This window comes from Macaca mulatta, chromosome 9 (genome assembly GCF_049350105.2).
Source record: "Macaca mulatta isolate MMU2019108-1 chromosome 9, T2T-MMU8v2.0, whole genome shotgun sequence".
In the NCBI taxonomy this organism is placed as follows: Eukaryota; Metazoa; Chordata; class Mammalia; order Primates; family Cercopithecidae; genus Macaca; species Macaca mulatta.
In genome coordinates, this window is record NC_133414.1 from 145,204,129 (window position 1) to 145,230,422 (window position 26,294).

The following is a 26,294-nucleotide window of genomic DNA, read 5'->3' on the forward strand; positions in this document are numbered from 1 at the left end:
GCTGCGCATGAAGGAGCCGTGTGTACCGCCCGCCCACCGCCGGCCCAGCTCTGCAAGTGTTAACAAGAAGTAACGAGAAAACGGCCGTCCCCGAGAAGCGGCTGTGTGAACTCAGAGGACGCTCCTGGAGCTGCCGATGTTTTGAGAAAGCTCTCGCCATCCTGAAGGCCCACAGCCAGGGTTTGCCACGTGCAGCGGCCGCCTCTGCTTGACTTCGTGGAAACCAAACCTTCAAAGTCCAGGGAAGATACAGCCACGTCAAATGTTGCCACACTGGTGTCCGTGAGCATTTCACATGCCTGAGGCCCTCTCTGTGTGAGCATGGGGGATGCCCCACCTCTGCGTGGGACCTCCCCTCTCCACAAGACAGCCTGGTTGGCAGAGGGGGCGGACACCCCCCAAGACCCCCAACTCTGCAGGGGTTGGACTCCGTGGGCAGGAACCTGCCCTCTGGTCAGGGTGAGGTCAAGGAGTGGAGGGGCCAGTCCAGGGAGGCCCAGCAGCGAGAAGCCAGAAGCTTCTGTGGCACAGCAGGGGCCCCATGACCAAGGTCACAGCCACCGTCCACCTCTCCCCTCACGCAGGGGTGTGGCCCTTGTTACTATGACAACACAAGCCTGGGCTCTGCGCGGGATTCTGCCACTTTCTAGATGGGGATTCACCTGATCTCATCTCCCCTTGGTCCCAGGATGAGCCCCCGACGAATGTGGGCCTGTGTGGAGAGATTTGGGGGCACCCTCTGCCACCCCAGTTAGGAGGCACTGCACAGTCAGGCCCTCAGAACTGCCCTGGGCCTGCGGAGGGGCAGTGGCCTGACGGGTGTGTGGTCTGAAGCCCACACCAGGGCGAGGGCGGCAGGACTGGAACCCAAGGGGGGTGCCTTGGATTTGGGGGGCGCTGGAGCCCTTGCTGGCTGCAGCTTCCCTGCTTTGGTCCCAGGCCCATCGCTCCCCTCCATTCACACAGTGTTTTCTCCAAATTCCAGCAGCATCGCAGCCGGTGAGGCCCCTGCCGACTGAATGAGTCACACGCAGGCCCCAGCTCCTAGGAACCTTTGGAGACCCTTTTCCAGGCCCGAGCTGTGGCCCTGCCTGGGCCCCTGCCCAGCAGCCCCACCAGGATGGGTCCCTCTGCTCTCCTCAGCTCCTGCCATGCCAGGATCTGGTCATCTCCATCCACCCACACGGATCCCTGTGGGCGTCCCTAGCACAGCGGCTCTGGGCCAAGGAGGGTGCACAGGATGGGCACAGCCTGGCCTCAGGGCACAGGGGACTGGAGAGCCCCCAGGAAGGGCACCAGCCACCAGATGCTGGCTTCCCCACATCGGGGGCACCGTGGCAGACACCTATCCCAGATCCTGTTGAGGTGAGGCCTGGGCGACTGGATGGACGTCCCACAGAATGTGCAGCACGCTTCCTGGGGGAAGGCCGTCAAGGCCAAAGACACTCAGATAACGTGGCAGGTCATGTCTCTGCACACAGTCTCACCCCCGCGGCTCAGAGTGGCTATCACGGGCTCCTGGGCAGTGTTTATCGGGGCCACGCCAGCTCTGAGCATCACTGGAGTCACAGCTACATCTGAAGGCCGTGTTAAGAAGCACTACGTCTTCCAACCGTGAGCACAGGACGTGTTTCCTTTTGTTTAACTCTGTAATTTCTTCCAGCAAAGCTTTGCGGAAGAAATTTCCAGTGCACACATCTTGCACCTCCTTGGCTGAATTTTCTCCCAAGGATTTTATTCTCTTGATGTTATTATAAATGGGATTCTTTTCTTAATTTTCTTTTTGGATTGTTCATTTGCTTGTGAACAAAACACAACTGATTTCTGTGTGCCAACCTTGTGTCCTACAGCTTTGCTGAGTTCCTTTATTGGCTCTAGTTAGTGTTTTGTTAATTCTTTAGTATTTCTTGTATATATAATTATCACGTCATCTGTACACAGGGATAGTTCTACTTCTTCCCTTACAGTCTGGAGGGCTTTATATTTTTTTCTTGCCTAATTGTGCTGGCTACAACTTCCAATACAATGTGATTCTCTCTTTTTTTTACTTGTCAGTCTAGCTAAAGGTTTGCCAATTTTCTTGATCTGTTTAAAGAGTCAGTTTGAGTTTCATTGATGGTCTTCATTTTTCTGTTGTCTATGTTATTTATCTCCACTCTGATCTTTATTACTTCCTTTTTTCCATTAGCGTTGGATTTAGCTTGCTCTTCTCTTGTCAGGTTTCTTATGGTGTAAAATCAGATGGTTGACTTGAGCTTCTTTTTCTTATGTGGATGTTCATGGCTATGAATTTTCCTCTGTGTGCTGCTTTTCCTGCATCCGTGAGTTATCTTGTGGGGTATTTTGTTTCACTTATCTCCACAGTGTCACTTCTACTTTTCCTGGTGATTTCTTCTCTGGCCCACTGGTTGTTTAAAAGTATGCTGTTTAATTCTCACAGATGTCTAGATAGTCAGGGAAAAAAACACCCTAAAATTGTGCTGCAACTGTTAGTGTCAAGCTGAATGAAGGGAATCCCCGCTCGATCAAAGCAGCATGGCTTTGGGGAGCTTGTCTCTGTAAGGAGATCTTCATTACAATGATGAAAACATTGTTTCATTTCTTCCTTGTGATTTGGGTACAGCAGAGGGGTGGGAGGGAGTGGGTGACCCTGCGCATCCTACTGTGTGGCCTGCCCTGGCCAGGCCAGCCTTCTTCCCTTTCTCCACGTGTGAGGAGTGGAGCAGGTGTGGGCATGAGGGGCCAGGGAGTGCCTCAAGGTTAGGCCTGGACCAGACGTCACACAGACCTTTCTGAGCACACCTGGGAGTGTGCAAGGCCTGCTGCCCTGCTGGTGTCTTCAGTGCAAGTGTGGTTGTAGGTTGAGTGTGAGTCTGTTTCCTGGCCCCAGAGCTCTGCCTTGGGGCCTCCTGTGGGTGAGGAACCACACAGAACCTGGCATGAGCCTTCAGCCAACAGAAGTGCCACCCTCAGCCTTGCAGGAGGGAGTTTAGGGGAAGGACAGATGCAGCCTCAACCGAGGAGTCCATGGACTCTTGGCACTGCTAAGTGGGGCTAGGGTGACTCCGTGGAGAAGGAAGTAGGGAGGGACGCCAGACGGGGAGAAGGAAGCAGCTTGGACACAGGACCCCCCAGGCCCACAGAGGCACTGGCTCAGCCACCTAAGCCCTCACAGTGGCGCCTCCTTGGATTCAAGCACCCTCACCTTTGACCAACATGGTGGCCACTGTCACCTCCCAATACTCTCAAGATTCTAGACACTAGACTCTGTTGCAATACTCTGTCCCAAAAACACCATTTGCAGTCTGCACACCAGTCCTGACCACCACACACATTTGCCACAGCCTCCTGTTGCCTCCCTCAGATATCCCAAGACAGCTCAACACTGTGTGCATGTGGCCCCAGCTCCACTCCTCCCTCAGTCCCACAAGGGAACCAGCTCCATTTGGTCCCAGCTCCACCCTTCCCTTCATGTCCTCCATGGCCCCAGCCCCACCCCCTCCCCTCATAGCCTCCATGGAAGCAGCCCCACCCCCTCACCTCTCGTCCTCCATGGAACCAGCTCCACCCCCTCACCTCTCGTCCTCCATGCAACCAGCTCCACCCCCTCACCTCTCGTCCTCCATGGAACCAGCTCCACCCCCTCACCTCTCGTCCTCCATGGAACCAGCTCCATGCCCCCAATGTCTTTGCAGCTCAGCAGCCGGCACTGCTGTCCCAGCATTCGTGTCTGGGTGCTGGACATTGTGCCAAACTCTCTACCTGCTTTCCCAGATGAGGCCACACCTCCAGGCCCAGGAGTCTTCCCCACCTCTCTTGTCCCTCCTCCTCTCCCAGCCCCACTCCCTGGACCTCATTTTTCCTGCTCTGTGGACTGCCCTGACCCCAGCGGGCCTCCGTGCCCTTTTCTCAGCCTGCTGCTCTGCCACCTCCACACCACCTGGATACTTTTTCTCCCCAGCTGGAAGCCTGACTGCCTGCCCCCACGACCACCCCCCAGACCCCCCATTGCTGCTCAGCTATGGCTCAGAGACTTCCTATCTGCCCCTTCCTGGCCTCGCCTGCCCTTTGGGCACTGAGGGTCAGTCCCTCCAGTGGGATGGGCACCTCCCATCTCCACTCCAGTCTCCTCCCTGCACCTCAGCTTCCTCTTAGGTGAGACCCCTGACCCTCTGCCTGGTGCCCACCCACTATTGCAGAGCAACTGTCCCCTGACCTCTCCTCCCCTAGATGACAATGACAGGAAGGTCCCTCCTGCTTCGTATTCTCCAGGCTTGGCATCCAGCCCCTCCTGGTTAAATGTTGAAACCAGAAAGAGACAAACGGCAGGGATGTAGCAAATACGTGTGAAATTGCCTCCATGCTCAGCTGGGCTGGATGTGTCGATGGAAAGCAATCAGTTTCGTATTTGTTCTGACGCGTGGGTGAGCAGCACACTGCCCGTCAAGCGGTGTCAGGCCCCACAGCCTCTGCACACTCAGGGAGGGGCTGGAAGGACCCAGGACTCAGCAGTGGCGGCGTTTCTGGGTGTGGTTTGTCTCCATAGAAGGATCCACCACAGGGTCAGCGAGGGAAAAGGCGTCCGGCAGAGACCGAGACTCCAAAGTTCTCCCGGGAGACGGCAGGTGGGGAGGACCCACACAGAGCCTGCTCCTTCCCCCAGCAGCAAAACGCAGCAAAGTGCGCCCTGCACTTCTGCCAAGGAGGCCGCTCAGGCTCAAGCTCTGGGTTCTTGCTGGGACGGGTCACTCCTGTGTGCTCTGCCAGCTCCACTGGCCACAGCTACGGATCCTCACACTCCGGCGGGAAGGCAGGTGCCGCCATCAGTCTCAAGGTTCATGCAAACAGCCCAGGCTGCTGTAGTGCTACATCCTGCGTCCCTGCACACAGAGCAGCCTTATCAGGCAGGGACGGGGGGAATGTGTTGAAAGCCACTGACCCAGGCCCCTGCCACGGCCCCGGAGCCTGGCCCTTCTGCAGAGCAACACCGGGCTGCACAGGGTCGAATGTTCTTGAATCCGTCGTTTCTAACTATATGGGTAAGAAGAAAGAAAGGCTGAGAGAGAGATTCGGTAAGAAATATAAAGAAATACTGGAAGAAAAAGAATAAGAGCAAATATGATGTACCCTGAGCTGATCCTTTCTACACAAAACAGGGGCCAGCAGCCTGATGCCCGTGTCTGAACGATTAGCCTGCTTCCTCTACACCCAGATCTCACAATCCAGATTTGTTATTTTCCGGAATTCCGTTTTGACCTCTATTCAGCCACTTCCCCTTCCTTGTCTTTAGTTTCCTGCTCAGTCTCTTTGCCACAGAGTGATGTCTGCCTGGGGCCCTGGACGCAGGTGCTGCTGGATAATTCAGTGATCCCCGGTCCCCAAGCACCTGCTCAGATGTGAGCAGAGCCCACTGAAGGGTTGTTTCTGCATCCTTTAAGTGGAAATGTGGCTGAACTGGGGAGGTTTTGGGTAGGCTGGGCCTCCTGCCCACCACGGGCACCTCCCCTCCTAATCCTGCCAAGCCACATGCCTGCCATGGGCACCTCCCCTCCTAATCCCACCAGACAACCTGCCTGCCATGGGCACCTCCCTCCTAATCCCTCCAGACCACCTGCCCGCCACGGGCACCTCCCTCCTAATCCTTCCAGACCACCTGCCTGCCACAAGCACCTCCCTCCTAATCCTGCTGGCCAGCCCACTTTGAGGAAGGGCCTCTAAATAGACTGAACTTTCCACATTTTCTGCTCCCACTGCCAGCCAAAGGGAAGCCACTCCAGAAACAAGCAGGACTTTTATGATTTCACAGGTGCTTGGGGGCTAATTCCCCATTCAGCAAAGAGTAATTACATCCTAATTTTGCAATCTGGCCACCCTTTCTGGTCAAGTGCACCAAGCTGTGTCGGTTATTTGAGGTCTGTGGGGTGTGTCGGTTATTTGAGGTCTGTGGGCTGTGTCGGTTATTTGAGGTCTGAGGACTGTGTCGGTTATTTGAGGTCTGTGGGCTGTGTCGGTTATTTGAGGTCTGTGGGCTGTGTCGGTTTGGAATTCCACTGGCACCAAGACACTTGGATTCTGTGTCACAGCCCGGCTTGCTGAGGACACCTGCTCCCACCTTTACCCGCCTCGCAGCCTCCCCGGTGCTGGCCAGCCACAGAGGGACGCTCGTCCCCACTGCATGGATGAGTGCTTTCCTGGGACTCTCAGCCAGGAACCCCCTCTAGGCCACAGGGCAAACTCTGGAGACTGCCTTGGGCTTGGGACCTGACCGTGGCCACGCACTGGGCCTGGCTTGGACCCCACAGGGCTGAGGCCCTCGGGCTCTGGGGCCCTGGGAATGGCCAGTGGGAAGCGTCCACTCCCTCCTGTTCCATCTGGAATGCGTGCCCGAGGCCAGTCCTCAGGATGAGCTGCCTAAGAGCGGGCAGAGGTCACAGGCCAGTGAGCAACCTGGCGCCTGCCACTTCTAAGAATGTGGGTTCACACGGAGAGGGCAAGGATGGGGGTGGGTGGGAGGCAGCCGAGGGAACTTTGTGCCGGGAAAGCCCTGGAGGGAGCAGCTCTGAGGTCTCTGCGAAGCAGCCCTCCCTCCCTTTCGCATCTCCCTGTGGACGCTTGGACGTCAGGCCAGGAAGGGCTCGGGCCTTCCAGTTGTGTGGACCCTTGGACGTCAGGCCAGGAAGGGCTCGGGCCTTCCAGTTGTGTGGACGCTTGGACGTCAGGCCAGGAAGGGCTCGGGCCTTCCAGTTGTGTGGACCCTTGGACGTCAGGCCAGGAAGGGCTCGGGACTTCCAGCTGACCCTCTGGTCCAGCCCTGAGCTTTACAGATGGGGAAACCGAGGCCCCAGAGGCACGGAGGCTCGCCCAGAGTGCTGGCCGGGCCACCAGGACCTGGCATCTCACACTTTGGCGGTCCCCTGACTCTGTAGACACCGTGAGTACCTCCCCCTCCTGCTGGTCCTGTGTCTGCTGACAGCAGCGTTGGTTGAGGATGGGAGGAGGGGCCACGTGGCACAACCCCTTCTACACCCCCAGGAGTAGCACCAAGCCCAGTGCCAGCCGCTTAGCTCCCCTGAGCAGGAGCAGAGGACACTGGAGCTTCGAGGGCAGAGCAGGACACACCGCCACTGATGCCTGGGTCCAGTGGTGGCCCCTCGAGGCCACACGTGGCCTGACATCCTGGAACACAGGTGCTCTTCACATCACAAGTGATCCTGCAGACCCATCCGTGGGTACCCACTACGAGTGGACATAGCGACAGTGCTATGGCGTTCAAAGCATCTTGTCAGTCATGAAGCATCCTCGGCTCGTGTCTGGAGCCGGGCATCGTGGTGCCATCTGCAGGGCACGGCTGGTGCCTGGGACAGTGGAGCTGTCCTTCTCCACCTGACTGCTGTCTTGCCAACCTGCCTTCCTCCTGGTGCCCACGGCGTCCTCCTCCATCCATCCTCAGCAGTGATCGAATGCAGAGGAGCCCAGGATGCACTTCTGAGGCTCGCCTGTGACTTTCCAGAGATACTTAGACAAATGGACATAAATAGCTCTTGGATCCTAGCAGGAATTCTCAACCTGATTTCTCTGAATTCATAAGTCACAGTTAACTCAGAATGCTAACCGGGCCAGGGACCACGATCTCACAGAGGGGTCCTGTGTCCCAGGGAGGTGAGGGTGCCAGGGCTGTCTCCTGAGGTATCTGCTACCCGCCCCTGCACTGCCCGCTCCCCGAGGCCGCGTCTGCACATGTGATTTCCTTGGCTCCTTCTGCTCCTGGGCGGCGCCAGCCTCAGGTCTACACCTGGAATCCACCGTCTTTCCTGTGACAAATGACCTCGGCGCATCGAAGGCCCCCGGGGGCCACAACCTCTATGAGTGTGACTGGCTGGTGGGCAGCGCTGCTGTCCTGGGGACACGCTTCCCGTGGAGAGGCGGCTAGGAGCCTGGGGGGCTTCATCAAGGGGTTCTGGAAGGGCTCAGTGGTCAAACTTCAATGTGCACCTGGGCCTCACCCATCACCTGAGTGGGGCTGTCCCGAGTCCACCCCCAGCTCCTGAGCCCTCCTCACCCCTCAGCCTTCCCCTGGGCGGGGCTGGCACAGGCTGGGATCCTCCACATCATCTCCGGCAGGGCAATGGCACACAGGCTCTGCCCAGTGGTCAGCAGCAGGCACGGGCAGGCACAAGGAGGAGGCAACCCCAGAGTAAAGGGAAATCGACAAGGCCTCTGTGCCCGCGAAAGCCGGGCTCTGGATCTGGCCAAAGAACGGTCCTCATGAGGCCACAGCTGGACTCAGCCTAGAGGCCTGACCCCAAAGGACATGGTGGATCAGGGGTACCCTGAGAAGGGTGGCCCCCAGGCCTGGCCCATGCTTGGCAGAAGGGTTTGCAGCGCTGGTCAGCCGCCTCCTTGAAGACGGGGGGAGATGAATAATCACAGGTGGCTCCCCGGGAAGGAGCCCAGGACCCCACGGGCACTGTGAGGACTCAGCACAGCCAAGGACCGGCTCATGGCGCTGTCATCCCTCCCGGGCCCCTCGAACCACCCACTGCTGGGACCCTGGACACGTGGGCTGCAAGTCTCCAGCCCTCACTGTCCTCAAGATGGCCATGTCCCCTCATCCTCTGAGCTGCCAGGGCCACACATCAGACCCAGCCCCGAGACACCACTGCCAGGTCCTGGTGTACTACAGCCCCCAACCCCTCCCTGCCTTCCAGAGACTCTGCCCCAGGGGAGAGCTGGCGCTCTGCTCCAGCATCCACCCAGCAAGACCCTCTCCCTACCTTATCCCTCCCTCTTACCCCTCCCCCTTTCCCTCCCTCCTTTCCCTCCGCTTTCCCCTCTCCCTCCCTCGACTCCTCCCCTCCCCTCCTCACCTTCCATGGGCTCCAGGTCAAGCCCAGGGCTAGATGCATGCCTGGCCCACCCATGCCGCTCTGCAGGGGCACTCCTGGTGGAGCCCAGGCCCCCTGCCGCCCTACCCTGGGCCGCTGCCCAGCTCAAGGCCATGATGGACGAGTGTGGATTGGGTGAAAGACACAGTAATGAAATGTGGTGAAAATGCTCCTAGAAGCCCAGCTGTCGCCTTGCACAGTCCCTCGGCCTTTGGGGGATCCCAAAGCTCTCAGCTCCTACATGGTCCAGGCTTTGTCAGTGCCCCCCGCCCCCCTGCTGCCACACACGGTCCCTTCAGGGCCACCACGGCCACTCCAGCTCCCTCAGTCCCTGTCTGGTGGGCGTCCCCTGGCCCTGCCCAAACCCTCCTCCCACCAAACCACACCCAAGGCCGCCCCCAGCCGCCCCGCAGCACACCCAACCCCCCACAGGCATCCTCTCCCTCCGGTATGGCAGCCCTCGGCCCCCACAGGCATCCTCTTCCTCCGCTGTGGCAGCCCTCAGCCCTCTCATGATGAAGAGCCTCCGACACCCAACCAGAAATATGGGGCAGCCTAAGGAGGGCCCCCTTCCTCTGTGGTGGGGACACCGCCGATGGAACCCCAGGCTTCCTTCCTGTTGGCCATGCCTCTTTCTTTCCTGCATCCTCTCCTGCCCATCAGACCCCACCCTCTGGTCAGTTCCGAGTCAGGCCAGGGGTGGGCAGGCCCCTGGAGCAGAGGCTCCTCTGGGAACCCAAGGCGAATGAGGAACACCAGGATAGTGTCAGCAGACAGATGCAGGTCTGACCCCTGGTTCGGGACAGAGGACGGGGAGGGTAGAGGGTGGTGGGGATGCTTTTCACCATCACTGTCCCCATCCAGTCACTGGAGCAGCTTGTGGAAGGTGGCCTCGGTCGGTCATGCTCTCTGTAGTGGGGTCCAGGTGCTCTCGTGGAGGCACAGTCAGAAGGGGGAAGGTGAAGGTATGAGCCAGCCGGATGCCAGCGTCAGAGCACCCCGAGTGAGGGGTCAGTGCCCGGCAGGAGCTGAGAGTCACATGCTGTCTGGTCCAGAGTGAGGACTGCTGGCCGCCCTCCTGCGAGTGGACAGAGGGACACAGTCCAAGGCACAGAGGCAGCACCCAGAGTCCACCCCTGCCCACTGCCTGGGTCCGAGACCCGAGAACTGTGCACACAGAGCAGGCACCTGCCCAAAGCCTGGCCTGAGTGAGTGCCCAGGGTGCCCAGCAAACACCCACGGAGCAGCCAACTGACGGTGCATCCAGCCTGGAGCCCCACAGAGGCCAAGCGCTCAGTGTGGCCACACCAGACCTGCCCCCTGGGAGGTCCCATGCACTGTGAACGCAGCCAGGGCACGGCCCGAGAGATTGCCTGGGCTGGGAGGCCCCAGGATCAGGCCCTCACTAGCCCAGGCACCTGCTCAGGGCTGGTGCTCCCTGGTCTTACCCCTGGAGCTCAGGCCATGGACAGTCGAGAGGAGATTGGCAAGGGTCAGCTCAGCATCTGGAATGGGCCTGGAGAAGGGGATCGACTGTGTCCCTAACCTCAGCCGAGTCCCATGTGTTTCTGGGTTCTGCACACGTGGCCTCAGTGGCTGAAATAACGGGCAGCCAGCAGTGACTTAGAGACACGAGACTGGCTGCAAGGCCACTTGCAATCTGGTGACTTCATTCTGGGATCCTGGGAGGAGTCCCTGCCAGGCCCAGCTCCCCTGTCACCCTAGTTGCCAGCTCCAACCAGTGGCCAGGCAGCAATCATCCCCACCCGTCCCTTTGCCCACACGCTGGTCGTCCTCCTGTCCCGTCCGGGACAGCAGGTAGGGCTGTGGCCAGTTGACTGGTAAAGCTGTGTTTGACAGTGGAGCCTGGGAGGGAATGAGCCAGCTGATCAGGCCAGCCAGGTGAGCCCTGTGGGGAGCTGGACGTGTCCCCAGGCTGACACCACTGCACCCAGTCAGCACTGGCACCAGCTTCCAGATGATTCTCTGGTCTCACCGTCTCCAGGAACTGCGGCCCCACCAGCCTCTTCCTGCCTCATTTCCCAAACTTCCTTTTCATTAGAGAGCAAAACCCCTTGAGGACCAGCGGCTGTATGGTCCACGGAGGCCTCAGGTAACAGTGCCCACAGGATTTTTAAGTTAAGGTATGTACGTTGTTTCTTTAGGCATAATTGCTGTCACACTTAGTCAGCTACAGTACAGTGTAAATACAACTTTTATGTGTTGTATTAGTCCACTGTCACACTGCTATAAAGAAGTACCCAAGAGTGGGTAATTTGTAAAGGAAAGAGGTTTAATTGACTCACAGTTCCGCATGGCTGGGAGGCCTCAGGAAACTTACAGTCATGGTGGAAGGGGAAGGAGAAGCAGCACCTTCTTCACAAGGAGACAGGAGAGAGAAGGGAAGAGCAAAGGGGGAAGAGACTCCTATAAAACCTTCAGTCTCGTGAGAATTCACTCAATATCATGAGAACAACATGAGGGAAGCCACCTCCTGATCCAACCACCTCCCACCAGGTCCTGCCCTCAACACATGGGGATTACGGGATCACAGTCTGAGATGAGATTTGGGTGAGGACACAGAGCCAAACCATATCATGTGCACTGGGAAACCAAAAACTGTGTATGATTCACTTTATTGCAGTGTTTGGAACTGAACCTGTACCATCTCTTCAGTGTGCACACACATCACACACACATGCACTCACACACCACACACATGCATTGCATACATGTGCACATACACTCATGCAGTTACATCACATGCACTCACACACACACCACACACACATACACACACTTGCACTGCACACGTGCACACCCAGGCACTTACACGCACTCACACTCACACCACATACACACACACTGAACACATGCATACTCAGGCACTTACATGCACTCATACTCACCACACATATACACACACTTGCACTGCACATGTGCACACTCAGGCACTTACACGCACTCACATCACACACACACACTGAACACGTGCATACTCAGGCACTTACACGCACTCACATTCACCACACACATACACACACCTGCACTGCACATGTGCACACTCAGGCACTTACACGCACTCACATCACACACACACACTGAACACGTGCATACTCAGGCACTTACATGCACTCACATTCACCACACACATACACACACTTGCACTGCACACATGCACACTCTGGCACTTCCATGTACTCACACCACACATACACACACCTGCACTGCACGTGTGCACACTCAGGCACTTACACGCACTCACATCACATGCATACACTCTTGCACTGCACATGTGCACATTCAGGCACTTACATGCACTCACACCACACACAAACACACTGCACACGTGCATATTTAGGCACTTGCATGCACTCACACTCACCACACAAACACACACACTTGCACTGCACACATGCACACTTAGGCACTTACATGCACTCACACTCACCACACACATACACTCTTGCATTGCACACGTGCACACACACTCATGCACTCACGCACTCACATCACACACATACACTCTTGCACTGCACACGTGCACATTCAGGCACTTACATGCACTCATACTCACCACACACGTACACACACTTGCACTGCACACATGCACACTTAGGCACTTGCATGCACTCACACTCACTACACACACACACTGCACACGTGCACACTTAGGCACTTGCATGCATGCACACTCACTACACACATACACTCTTGCATTGCACACGTGCACACACACTCATGCACTCACACACTCACATCACACTTGCACACACACCCACGAAACGCCGTACATGGAGCACAGCTCAAGTCACAGCACCGGTGAAACTTCAGCTAAGCGTAAACTGAGGTGGGTGTGGCAGAGGAGGCCATGAACATGACCTGAGGCCTTCGCAGACCATACAGCCGCTGGTTCTTTATTGCTAAAAAAAAATGCTAGTGACTTCCGCAAGTCGTAATCTCCCTGCGGGCAGAGGGTCCCGCCTCGATGTGGACCGCTGGGGCTGACCAGGGTGGTGGCGGCTGAAGGCTGGAGTGGCTGCGGCAATTCCTTAAAATAAGACAACACTGATGTTTGCCACATTGATTTTTCCTTTCACAAAAGAGTTCGCTGTAGCACGAAGTGCCGTTTGATGCATTTTACCCGCAGCAGAACTCCTTTCAAAACTGGAGTCATCCTCTCAAACTCTGCCATGGCTTTGTCAACATAGTGTATGAAATATTCTCAGTCCTTTGTTGTCATTTCAGTAGCGTCCACGGCATCTTCACCAGGAGCAGATTGATCCCAAGAAACCTCTTTCTTTGCTCATTCATAAGACGCAGCTCCTCTTTGGTTACGTTTTACCACGAGACTGTAGCAATGCAGTGCCATCTTCAGGCTGCACTTCTAATTCTTGGGTGGCCAGGAGCAGTGTCAACTAGCAGCAATATTTTGCAAAGAATCTTTTTGAGCAATAGGTCTCAACAGTGGGCTTTAAATATTCAGCAAACCATGCTGTCAACAGATATGCTGACACCAGGCTTTGTCGTCCTCTTACAGAGCACAGGCAGAGTACATTGAGCATCATTCTTAACGGCCCCGGGATTTTCAGAATGGTGAATGAAGATTGGCTTCAACTCAAAGTCCCCGGCCGCGTTAGCCCCTAGCAAGAGCGTCCGCCTGTGCCTGGAAGCTTAGAAGCCAGGCACGGTCTCCTCTCTAGCTGTGAGAGTCCTAGAAGGCATCTCTTCCAGTAGAAGGCTGTTTCATCTGCGTTGCAGATCTCTTGTTTAGGCTAAGCGCTGTGGCTCATGCCTGTAATCCCAGCACTTTGGGAGGCCGAGGCAGGCAGATCACCTGAGGTCAGGAGTTCGAGACGAGCCTGGCCAAGACAGCAAAGCCCAGTCTGGACAAAAAAAAAAAAAAACACAAAAAATTAGCCAGGCGTGGTGGTGGGCACCTGTAATCCCAGCTCCCGGGGAGGCTGAGGCAAGAGAATCACTTGAACCTGGGAGGTGGAGCTTGCAGTGAGCCGAGATCACGCCACTGCACTCCAGCCTGGGTGACAGAGCCAGACCCTGTCTCAAAAAAAGAAAAATCACTCTTGTTTAGTGCAACCTGCCTCACCTGGCCAGATCTTCTGGAGAACTTGCTACAGCTTCTCCATCAACACTTACTGTTTCACCCTGCACTTTTATGTTATGAAGATGGTTTCTGTCCTTAAACTTCATGAACCAACCTCTGCTAACTTGGAGCGTTTTTCCTGCTGCACCTCTCTCGGCCGTCATAGGGTTAAAGAGAGTTAGGGTCTTGCTCTAGATGAGGCTTTGGCTTGAGGGAACGTTGTGTCTGGTTTGATCTTCCATCCAGACCATTAAAATTGCTCCACATCAGCCATGAGGTTGTTTCACTTTCTTATCATTCGTGTGTTTGCTGGAGGCAATTTTCTTCAATACTTTTCCTTTGCATTCACAACGCAGCTGTTTGTCACAAGAGGCCGAGCTTTTGGCCTATCTCTGTTTCGACATGCCTTCTTCACTAAGCGTAATGATTTCTAGCTTTATAAATAAAGCAACAGACATCCAACTGTTCCTTTCATCTGAACACTTAGAGGCCATTGTAGGGTTATTAATTGGCCTAATTTCAATATTTTTGTGACTCAGGGAATAGGAGGGAGATGGGGAACAGCCAACCCGTGGAGCAACCAGATCACACAGGACATTTACCCACTAAGTCCACCGTCTTATACGGGCGTGGTTTGTGGTGCCGCAAGACAGCTACCACGGAAACCTCAAAGATGACTGATCACAGCTCACCATGACAGACATAGTAATAGCGGTAAAATGTGAAATATTTAGAGAATTACCAAAATATGACACAGAGACATCAAATGAACACATGCTGTTGGAAAAATGGCCCTGATGGACTTGCTCAACGCTGGGTTCCCACAGCCTTCACCTGTGAAAAACGCAGGACCTGCAAAGCCCAGGTGCACCTGTGCGTGTGTGAGTGCCTGTGCGTGTGTGAGTGCCTGTGCGTGTGGAGGGCCTATGCATGTAGAGTGTGCCAGTGTGTGTGTGTGCGTGGTGTGTGCCAGTGTGTGTGTGAGTGTGAATGTGTGTGCATGTGCGTGTGGTGTGTGCCAGTGTGCGTGTGTGCATGTATGTACGTGTGTGCCTGTGCATATGGTGTGTGCCAGTGTGCATGTGTGTGCGCCTGTGCATGAGTGTGTGTGTGAGTGTGCATGTGTGCCAGTGTGCCGATGTGTGTACGTGTGTGCCTGTGCATGTGGTGTGTGCCAGTGTGCATGAGTGTGTGTGCATGTGTGTGCCTGTGCATGTGGTATGTGCCTGTGCGTGTGCCTGTGCATGTGGTGTATGCCATTGTGCGTGTGTGCCTGTGTGTGTGTGAATGTGCATGTGTGTGCCATTGTATGTGAATGTGTGTGCCTGTGCATGTGATGTGTGCGTGTGTGCCAGTGTACATGTGAGTGTGCATTCGTGAGTATGTGTGCTTGTGTGTGTGATGTGTGCCAGTGTGCGTGTGTGTGCGTGTGTGCCAGTGTGCATGTGGTATGTGTGTTCCAGTGCGGGGGGCATGTATGCATGGAAGTGTCATGCAAGCAAATGTGTGTGCACATGTGAGCATGCATGTGGTGTAAGGAGAGGTGCAGCATGGAGGCAGAGGCAGTGCCGCCCGCCTGAGCCCAGAGATGCAGTGTTGGTCTCAGAGGGGCTGTCCTGGGTGGCACCTGGGTCCAGGACCTTTTTGCTCGGGCTTTGATGGTGCCACTGCACCTGGGGAGAGGTGTGAAGTGTCAGCCATGGCGGGAACCGAGCCGTGGCAGGACCACACCCATGGTCTGAATCCTTGCTCCATTTCCCCATGTCCCAGCGTGCATTGATTCTGACCATCGGCTCCAATCAGCAGCGGGCAAGTGTGTCAGGAGGGATCACAGAGCCGGCAGCACCCAGGCGGGGCACGTGCTTCTGTGGATGGTTTAAGGCACCCATCCTCATGCCACATCCGCACCATGGCTCCTCCCCGAGGCTCCCCAGTCACCCGCCGTGAGCAGCAGCATGTCCATCCTGTAGCTGTGAGTGGCTAGGGTTCATGCACCGCTGGGGCCGCGCCACAAGCTCAGTGGATAAAGCAACTCAGGGGGATCATCCGACAGTCGAGAGCCGTAAGTCCAACATGGGCCCCGCTGGACCGACATCGAGGTGTGGGCAGGGCTGCCTCCCTCCCCCAGCACCTTCTGGGGCTGCCTCAGCCGCCATCACTCCTGGGCTTGGGGCCTCCTCCACCCTGAAAGCCAGCAGCCCTGCATCTTCTCTCCACTGGGATCTCTGCCCTCCCTCTTAAGAGGACCCCGGTGATGTTGTCAGTCCAGCCAAACAACCCAGGACAGTCTCCGCTCTTCACCATCGCTCATTTAACCACACCTGCAATGTCCCTCTTGACGTGTGAGGTGAAACCTTCACTGGTTTCAGGGAAGAGAACATGGATATCTGGGGGCATTATTCAGTCGACATAGGACGGAGCTCCTGTTCTCCTGTGCAACGCTCATCTACCTGCCCCAGCACTGATGGTCACTCCTCCCTCACTTGGCCCTGGGTCACGTGGCGGTGCACTCAGGGCTGGTCCCGGGCTCTGCAGCCTCCCCGGCCAGGCCACCCTCCCCAGCTCTGCACCCTCCCTGGCCAGGCCACCCTCTCAGGCTCTGCACCCTCCCCAGCTCTGCACCCTCCCCAGCCAGGCCACCCTCCCCGGCCTCTGAGCAATGTGCTCTGCCGTAAGTCAGCTCCCGCTTTGCTCCTCTGGACACCTCTGGGTGAGGTTCACAGCTCCCAAGGGGAAGCCATTAGGATTTCTCGAGATTCAGATCCGCCCTCCCTTTCTAGAAACCTTCATCTAACGCAGGCGTTGGCCTGAGCCCCGGAAATCATGTAACCGGGAGATGTTCCAGTGAGTGGCCTGGCATGGCGAGCCACTGTCCCGACGCTGGGACCTGGGCACAGAGGGGTGGCTGGACATTCCTCGACGCCCAGAGTCCACCTGGGGTTTAGATGGGATTCTAGGTAACAGAATAGGACGCTTGAGTGACAGACGCGTCAGCGCCCAGAGGAGGAGGACAAGCTGGACCCCCACCCTGACTGGGGCTCGGAGCCATAGGAGAGGGTGTTCCCAGCTGCCAGACGGGCAGGAACCACTCCCCGGACACAGTTGGGCTGAGGCGGTTGTGAGTGGCCCACGTCGGGCGGTGGTTGGTGGATGCTGGACCCAGCAGAGCCCCCCGCCCCGCCCCAGCCCCAGCCCCAGCCCCGCGCCTGCGAGTCCACGGCAGTCACTGCCCAGCGGCGGCGGCGAGAAAAGCGGCGGCCTCCAGCGCCCTCTGCCGGCCGACCTGCGCTGCGCGCCGGGACGGAGCCCGGAGCCGGTGGTCCTGGCAAGCAGGGCCGGGCAGGCAGCTTGGAGACGGCCGGCCGGGCACAGACAGACCCTCCCACAGGCTGCAGCGGGCGGCGTGTCCTCTGAGCAGCTGCCAGCAGCTTCTCCACGCCCGCTGCAGGATACTGGGGTCCTCAGGAAAAGACCTGCAGCCACAGGAAGGCAGGGGAGCTCACGGTGCTGCATCGTCTGGCCAGACCCAGGCAGGGCCTCTGGGACACGTCAGCTGCTCCATCATCCAGCCTTGGACGCGCAGAGGCCACTGCTGCAGGCCTTCTTGCCGGCTCCTTGTGGGTAACTGGGGCCACGGGCCACAGAGGAGCGTGGCGGGCTGGCCTTGCTGCACAAAGCACACCCTGAGCCATCCCTGTCACAGCTGTGCCTGCTGAGGATGCCAAAGGGGACTTCAAGGCCAGAACCTGTAGCTCCATCTCCTGCAGAGGGTGGAGGGCTGGCTCGGAGACAGTGGCCTCCTGTGTGTCCAGAGCGGGGTCTAGGGGATCCCTGTGCCTGGCAGCAGCAGGACCCTGGGGGGCTTTCTGTGCCACCGTTGACTGTGGGAGCAGAGCAGAGGTGCCCGTGCTGACATCACAGGCCGGCCGGGTGTGGACAGCTGAGCCCAGGCCCTGCTAGAACAAGCTCTGGATGGTACTGTCCCAGCCAGGTGCCCGTGGCCTCTATAAGAAGTTGGGTCTGCTTTCCCACTCCATGTCCTGTTTTGCCACCTGTGGGCTTCACAGCCAACTCTTTGCCAAAGTCATGTGCGGCTCACTCCTCCCTGTCTTCACCTTCAGAGAGACATTGGTCTTTATTTCTCCCGGGCCCCCGCCCCGCTCGGCAGGAACAAACCGCCAGACTGGGTGACAGCGTCGAGCAGGTTTCTCCTGCTTCCCATCCACTGGGGTGGCTGGATGTCTTCTCAGAAAATCAAAGGACTGTCTCTGGTCTGTCCTGCACCACAACTGTGCACCGTGTGTCCATCCTGCACCACAACTGTGCGCCATGGGTCCGTCCTGCACCACAACTGTGCGCCGTGGGTCCGTCCTGCACCACAACTGTGCGCCGTGGGTCCGTCCTGCACCACAACTGTGCGCCGTGGGTCCGTCCTGCACCACAGCTGTGCGCCGTGGGTCCGTCCTGCACCACAGCTGTGCGCCGTGGGTCCGTCCTGCACCACAGCTGTGCGCCGTGGGTCCGTCCTGCACCACAGCTGTGCGCCGTGGGTCCGTCCTGCACCACAGCTGTGCGCCGTGGGTCCGTCCTGCACCACAGCTGTGCGCCGTGGGTCCGTCCTGCACCACAGCTGTGTGCCGTGGGTCCGTCCCGGACACTTCTGCATCCCATGGGCCCCTCTATCTCACTGTCTTATCATCGACTTTGCCTGGCATCGGTGTAACCGCTGTAGCTCTCTTAATCTCACAGTTGGCATTGCATGGCTTTTTCCATCCAGTTACTTTCAACCTACTTGTGTCTTATATTCAGTGTTTCTATTCTAGTCACCATGTTCCATGAGCTTACTATCTATCCTGATAATCTCTGCCTTTGGATTGGAGCTTTTAGCTTGCTAAAATTAATTGGAATTTTGATTTGGTTGGATTTAGTCTACATTTTACTCTTTGTTTTCTGTTTTTACCACTTTAAGTGATTGTTTTGCTCTTTGGAATTCTTCCATTTCTCCTTTACTTCCTTCTTTTGGATTATTTTAACATTTTTTAAAATTTCGTTTTAATGTATCTATTAGTTTTTTTGTTTGTTTGAGACGGAGTCTCACTCTGTCGCCCAGGCTGGAGTGCAGTGGTGCGATCTCGGCTCACTGCAACCTCTGCCCCCCGGGTTCACGCCATTCTCCTGCCTCAGCCTCCCTAGTAGCTGGGAGTACAGTCACCCGCCACCACGCCCAGCTAATTTTTTGCATTTTTAGTAAAGACGAGGTTTCACCGTGTTAGCCAGGATGGTCTCAATCTCCTGACCTCGTGATCCACCCACCTTGGCCTCCCAAAGTGTTGGGGTTACAGGCGTGAGCCACCGCGTCCAGCCTAGTTTTTACCTAGTTTTGTATGGTTGCTCTAAGGGATTATAATCCACAACCTTTCCACATCCTATGTAGAGTAAAATTGTTCTCTTCATATAACACATTTACAGAAAACTTGCAACTGTATAGGACTGTTTCCTGCCTCCCACCTTTCCTCCCACAGATGCTGGGCACAGCACCATCCCCACGTACCCTACACAAGGCAGTGCTCAAGTTCTTTCTTGAAACAGTCATTGCAAGAAGGAGGAAATTAAGAAGGGGGAGACAAAGCTTTTCTATTTATCCCTCAGCGTTTCTGGTGTCCTCCTTCCTTCCGGACAGTCCAAGTTCCCCCAAGCAGCCCAGGGGCTCCCTGCTGTTCTGATGAAGTCCACAGCATGGACCCCCCACCCAAGGCCCACCGTGCCGGTCTGGTTAGGGTTTTCCACAGGTGCGGTGCCTGCGGAAGGGTCCACTACCCTCCACCCTGAATAATTTCAGCTAGCATTTCCTGAAATACAGGTCCATACATGGCAAGTGCTCTTAGTTTTATTTTTATCAGAAAGTGTCTTTATTTCATCTTTATTTCTGAAGGAAATCTTGGGATATAGAGTCTGGGAGCACAGGTTTCCTAGGGGGTCCCCGAGAACTACCAGACCCAGGGCCACCCCTCCCATCCCTGCACCTTGGAGCCCACTGAACACGTGGGGCAGGGGTCCGTGGCCGACCTGGGTGTTCCCAGCAGCCGGGGAGACAGCACCCATGGGGGATGGTCTCTGAGCCGGCCCCTAGGTCACGCATGCTCCATAGGGCCGGCAGCCAGGGTCAGGCCAGGGGCTGGAGGCGGTGAGCAAATGCACCTGGTCCGGGACACACAGCATCATGCATGGACCCCTGGGTGCCCTCAGCACGATTGCCAGGCCCTGCAGAGGGGAAGGTCAGCCCCTGCCCTGGGCTTGGGCTGTGCCTGTCAGGATGAGACTCTGCCCCTCCAAGGCAGGTTCCTGGGTCTGACGGGGAGCAGAGACTTCCGCCCTCTGAACCTCTTCCCCTGAGGCTAAGCGGGGCTTTAAAGCTGTTTAAAACGGGGCACCACGGGTCACTGGCCACGCGCACTACCCGTGGGGAGGGGCCATGACCTGGAGACTCAGTGGGACATGCAGCTCCCTGTGAGACCCCACGCCAACCCGGGGAGCGGTCCCACCTGCAGCCAGGGGCTCCCTGCAGCTGCAGAGAAATCAGCGGCTAACAGAGCTCTCCCGGGGCCCACCTGTTCCGGGACCTGGCCAGGGCTCTCTCCAGGCGCAGAGGCCCGCGGGAGGCCAGGCGAGGCCGGCACAGGCTGCTCGGTCGGCGGTCGGGGGTCGGGAGTCTTGGTCCCCTCCTGCTCCGCCCGCGCCCGCCGCTCTCCCTTGCCCCGCGGAGTGGGGGAGGGACAGCGTGTCCCCGGAAGATGCAGGCAGCGTCTGCAAGGGGGTCAGCGCCTTCCACTCCGGCAGGTTTTACCTCGTCAGTGGAGGGGTCCCCTTTATCATCTGTGGGGTCACGGCTGCCACGAACATCAGGAATTACGGGACAGAGGACGAGGACGCGGCGTAGTGAGTACCGGGTGCCCAGAGCTGGGAGCTGGGAGCAGCGGGTGGGCTCTGTCCGAGGTCCCTCCCGGACACCTGCAGTGGGGGAGACCAGGACGAAGCAGCAAGGCCTGGGCCTGGACCTGGGGCTCGCCCAGAGCTGCGCCCCTCCCAGCTCGCGGCCCCGAGGAGTGCGCAGTGCCCCCTCCTCTCCCAGGGACCCCAACCTAATCTTTGCCTCTGGATGAGTCAGGCCTGGTTAGCCTTCTATGGGAGGGGCCTGGGGACAAATAGCGATTTGGCAGCAGCATGGAACTCAGCTGAGAAGGGAAACCCCATAGAGTAGAACGAACCCAGCCGTCCCGCCATCGGTGCCCAGAGCCAGCCTGGAACCCCTGATTCAGGCCCTCAGTTCCTTCTGCGGCCCCAGGATGGCCCGCCCGCCTGCCCTCCGCCTGGCCCCGCCCACCCGGCTCCACCTCCATCTCCACCTGACCCCGCCCACCTCACGCCGGCCATGCCCACCCGGCTCCACCCTCTGCCTGGCCCCACCCATCCAGCGCTGCCCTCTGCTCAGCCCCGCCCACCTAGCTCTGCCTCTTCCTGGCCCCACCCACCCCACACCGGCCCCACCCACCCGGCTCTGTCCCTGCTCCTGCCCACCCAGGCCCACCCTGCACCTGGCCCCCCGCCCGGCTCCACCTCCGCCCACACCTGGGACACTTTCCTGGCTCCCCGACCTCCCAAGCTGGTAGGGCCAATAGGGCCTCGTTCCCATCCACACTCTCAGCGACTCTAGAAGCCCCCAAGGCCCCCAAGCCGCAGTTGTGCAAAGCCACTTGCTGGTCCGGGCGGGTGCGGCGCCCTTTGCTCTGCAGGAGGAGTCCTGAGTCCTGAGTCCTGGCCGTGCTGGCCCAGCTGACGCTGACGTGCGTCTCCCCACAGCTGCTGGATGGCCTGGGAGCCTAGCCTGGGCGCCTTCTACGGCCCAGCCGCCGTCATTGCCCTGGTCACCTGCGTGTACTTCCTGGGCACCTACGTGCAGCTGCGGCGCCACCCAGGGCGCAGGTACGAGATGCGCGCACAGCCCGAGGAGCAGCGGCGGCTGGCCACGCCCGAGGGCAGCCGTGGGATCCGGCCCGGCACCCCACCCGCACGCGATGCCCCTGGCGCCTCGGTGCTGCAGAACGAGCACTCCTTCCAGGCACAGCTGCGCGCTGCCGCCTTCACGCTGTTCCTGTTCACGGCCACGTGGGCCTTTGGGGCGCTGGCGGTGTCCCAGGGCCACTTCCTGGACATGGTCTTCAGCTGCCTGTACGGCGCCTTCTGCGTGACACTGGGGCTCTTCGTGCTCATCCACCACTGCGCCAAGCGCGAGGACGTGTGGCAGTGCTGGTGGGCATGCTGCCCACCCCGCAGGGATGCCCACTCCGCACTCGATGCCAACGGGGCCGCGCTGGGCCGTGCCGCCTGCCTGCATTCGCCGGGCCTCGGCCAGCCACGGGGCTTCGCGCACCCACCGGGACCCTGCAAGATGACCAACCTGCAGGCCGCACAGGGCCACGCCAGTTGTCTGTCCCCGGCCACCCCGTGCTGCGCCAAGATGCACGGCGAGCCACTGATGGCGGACGAGGCACACGTGCACGCGCAGGAGGAGGGTGCCTTCGGGCACGACCCCCACCTGCACGGGTGCCTTCAGGGCAGAACTAAGCCGCCCTACTTTAGCCGGCACCCAGCAGAGGAGCCCGAGTACGCTTACCACATCCCGTCCAGCCTGGACGGCAGCCCCCAAAGCTCACGCACAGACAGCCCCCCCAGCTCTCTGGATGGCCCGGCAGGGGCACACACGCTGGCCTGCTGCGCCCAGGGTGACCCCTTCCCCATGGTCAGCCAGCCTGAGGGCAGCGATGGGAGCCCTGCCCTCTACAGTTGCCCCACGCGGCCGGGCAGGGAGGCAGCGCTTGGGCCTGGTCACCTGGAGATGCTGCGGAGGACACAGTCCCTGCCCTTTGGTGGCCCCAGCCAGAACGGGCTGCCCAAGGGTAACTTGCTAGAAGACCTGCCGTTTGGCACCGATGGGACCGGCAACATCCGAACAGGACCCTGGAAAAACGAAACTACTGTGTAGGCGGAGCAGGGGACACAGTGTTCCTGGAGGAGCTTCAGAGCAGAGTGGGGGGCCCATCTGCCACATGAGGTCACTGGGGGCACCAAAGTGACCCCACCTTTCGGAAGCAGTTCACACCCCTGCCCCTTCCTTGTGAAAGACCTCAGCGGGGAAAAGCTCTGGGCCACGCCCACTCCTTTTATCCCAGTTCCACGTGCTCGTCCCTGCACAAGGTCATCTGGTTTCTGTCCTGTGGCCTCCAGTCCTGGGACACCCCAGAGGCAGAGCAGGGGCTTCCATCAAAGGACCCACCCAGACCCCAGCGTGGCCCTGCCCGAGATGCCATCCACGGAGTCCTGGCTTCCCCTGGTGTGGCCAGGCGGGGCCGAGATCACAGCAGGGGGCTGCCCTGACCTTTCCCAGTGTTCAATGTGTGTGTCTTGCGTTCTGCTCCAGGGGTGGTGGTGGCAGGTCTGTCCCCAGCATTCTCACCCTGGGCAGAACCCTTGGGACCCACTGCTGTCGCGTGTCTGAGCCACCCCTGCAGCTTCACGGGACCCCTGCACACCTCTGCCCACTCAGTGTCCCCTGTCAACCTTGTCCTTGTCACAGCCCCAGCCCTGCAGGGCTGAGAGCACCACGGATGCTGTGGGCTGCAGCCGCGCTCTGGACTTTGGGGATGGCTGTCGGCTTCAGAGGGCCAATGGGGTGCTCTTAGGGGCCCAAGCCTTGGGAAGATGCCCAGACATCCGTTAGTGAAGATTCGACTTCCAAAACCAGCCACCGTTGGGACTGGATTCCACTCCAGTATAGGCACTTGGCAACAAGGTTTATTCCAAAAAGAAGAGGGGCTGGCAGACGGGATATTCTCATGGACAAAATTCCTTTCCCTTTTTCTCATCTCCATGAACATCTGGGCACCAAGCCCTGACTCAAAGGACAGATGTGGATGACAACAAGCCTTCTGTGAAAGCAAGTGGCCCGTCCCTTGGTGGAAGGGAGTCCAGAGGGCCGTGGGTGTGAAACTGTACAGTTTTCCCTCCCTCCCTCCTCCTTGTCTGTGACACGTGTTCACCCACACACACACGCACACAAACACATGTGCATATCACACACATATACATACACACAAACGTGCATATCACACACATACACATGCACACACGTGCATATCACACACACACGCACACACAAACGTGCATATCACACACACACATGCACACACACAAACACATGCATATCACACACATACACATGTGCACACACAAACACGTGCATATCACATGCATACACATGCACGCAAACGTGCATGTCACATACACACACAAACGTGCATATTGCATACATGCACACACACGTTCATGTCACACACATACACATGTGCACACATAGTTAACACACACATGCACCTGCCATGCACATGTGTGCATACACGTAGCGGTGTGTTTTCCAGCCGCCCACACACTGGGTTTTCATTGGAGAGTGTTTCACCCTGCAAACGTCAATGTCAGCAGACTCGTGGGTGCACTCTGCTATCCGGTCGGGAGGTCTCACCAGGCGCAGAGCCTCCCTAACGTGCACCTCCGCGAAGAGGGGTGTTGGGGAGTGTTCCCGGCACCTGCTCGGTGGAAGGGCTCTCTGGAGGCTGGCACTCAGTATGTGAGTATGAGGAGCCCCACTTCCCGGGGTGTTGGTAAACTTGACCATGACGCTGTAACCCACAGTGTGCTCCTCCCAGCAAACCCCGTGTGTCCTTACAGGTCAACCAGACGGGCCACCGGATGACTGCCAGGCAGCTCTGCCTCCGCCTCACCTTTTCACCTGCTTCCGTAGCTGGTGTGAACCCGAATCCCCACGCTGTGCTGTGTACACACTGTAGGTGCAGAACTGTTCACACAAAAATACAGTCTTGGCATCGTTGGTTCTTTGTGAGGCTGGTTAATAACATCCCCGTGTGTTTTTCTCACCCTAGATGGGGGTAGAGGGACACCTGAGCGTGTGGCCCCCTTCTGTGTCCTGGATCCCGGGGTGAGGCTGCTCTGCCTGGCCCCTCCAGCCCCTCATGAACTTTCTGCCCTCAGTGCTCCTGGCTGAGCAGAGAGGCCTCCCATCATTCAACCAAAGAAAGTCAACATTAAACATTAAACCTCTGTGTGTTTCTATACTGACTTAGCCTCGTGAGTCCACTTGGGACCGGTGTTGGGCCATATCCATTTGCACGTAACGTTTTGGAGCATAAACATCCACAGCCCGACCACCCCAAAGGGCTCCTGGCTCAACGTCAGCTTCCACCAGACCACGGAGCCAGAGCCAAACCCACGTTTCGCATCTGACTTTTGTGCCACTTCCTTCCTTGAGTGTGCCCGTGTGCCTGCGTGTCGGGTGGGATGGAGCGTGGGTGCGTGCCGACCTGTGTGGGCATGCTCGTGTGTATGCGTGTCAGATGCAATGAAGTGGTGCACGGTGGCCTGTGCGGGTGTGTGTGCCTGTGTGTCCTCGTGTCAGATGGGATGGAGTGTGGGTGCACGCCAGCCTGTGCGGGTGTGTGTGCCCATGTGCCTGTATGTCTGCATCTTGGATGGGATGGAGTGTGGGTGCACGCCAGCCTGTGTGGGTGTGCTTGTGTGCCTGTATGTTTGTGAGTGGCATGTGGGTTGTGTGGGTGTTGACGTGTGTGTGAGAGTGTGTGCCTGTGTGGTGTGCAGGTCCCTCTGTGGGAGTTGTGTGCGCACATGCACGTGTGTTTGAGGGTAAGTGTGCATGTGTGTGCATGCTCTTCAGAGGAACAGCTTGAGGTGGCCCCTCCGCCCTGCCTCTGTGCTGGTGTGTCACCTACCACACAGCAATACCGTGATGACTTTAGTCAGCTTAAAGGACTAGGAAGCAGAGGCCGCCTGTGCCTCCAGACCCTGACAGTTCTTCTCTGGAGCGGTCCTAGCTGAGGAGGCCTCCAGTCCTGGGAGACACACACACAGTGGGGTCTGCTGCATCTCCCGCGAGGGCCCCGACAGGGCTCAGATCTGGGCAGCTCTGTTTCTGAATGAGCTACCCCTGCAGGGGCTTTGGGCAGCTAAGGAGCCCCCACAGGTTCTGTGGGGAAGGGTCTGGGTCAGGGCCCACAGGCTCCACCTGCCTGACCGGGACTGACGGCAGCTGCAGGAAGCCTGTGTGGGGACCCTGGAAGGAGCTCGGCGCCCTGCCCTGAGGTGGTGAGTGCACCCCACATGCAGAGACCGGCTGCAACGGGCACTTCCGCACCTACCCAGTGCCCAGATGGTGCCTGACC

General features: G+C 58.0%; 1 protein-coding gene across 4 annotated transcripts in view; it reads left to right on the top strand.

Moving 5' to 3' along the window:
- The window catches only part of ADGRA1 (adhesion G protein-coupled receptor A1), a 42,766-nt gene extending 17,838 nt beyond the window's left edge, over positions 1-24,928 (top strand). For all 4 annotated transcript variants that reach the window (XM_077947901.1, XM_077947903.1, XM_028827057.2 and 1 more), the window contains 2 exons: positions 20,827-20,925; positions 21,847-24,928. In XM_077947901.1, coding sequence (XP_077804027.1) covers positions 20,827-20,925; positions 21,847-23,029 — 1,282 coding nt within the window. In that variant the 3' untranslated portion in view covers positions 23,030-24,928. The remainder of the gene's footprint in view (positions 1-20,826; positions 20,926-21,846) is intronic.
- The last annotated feature ends 1,366 nt before the right edge of the window (positions 24,929-26,294 follow it).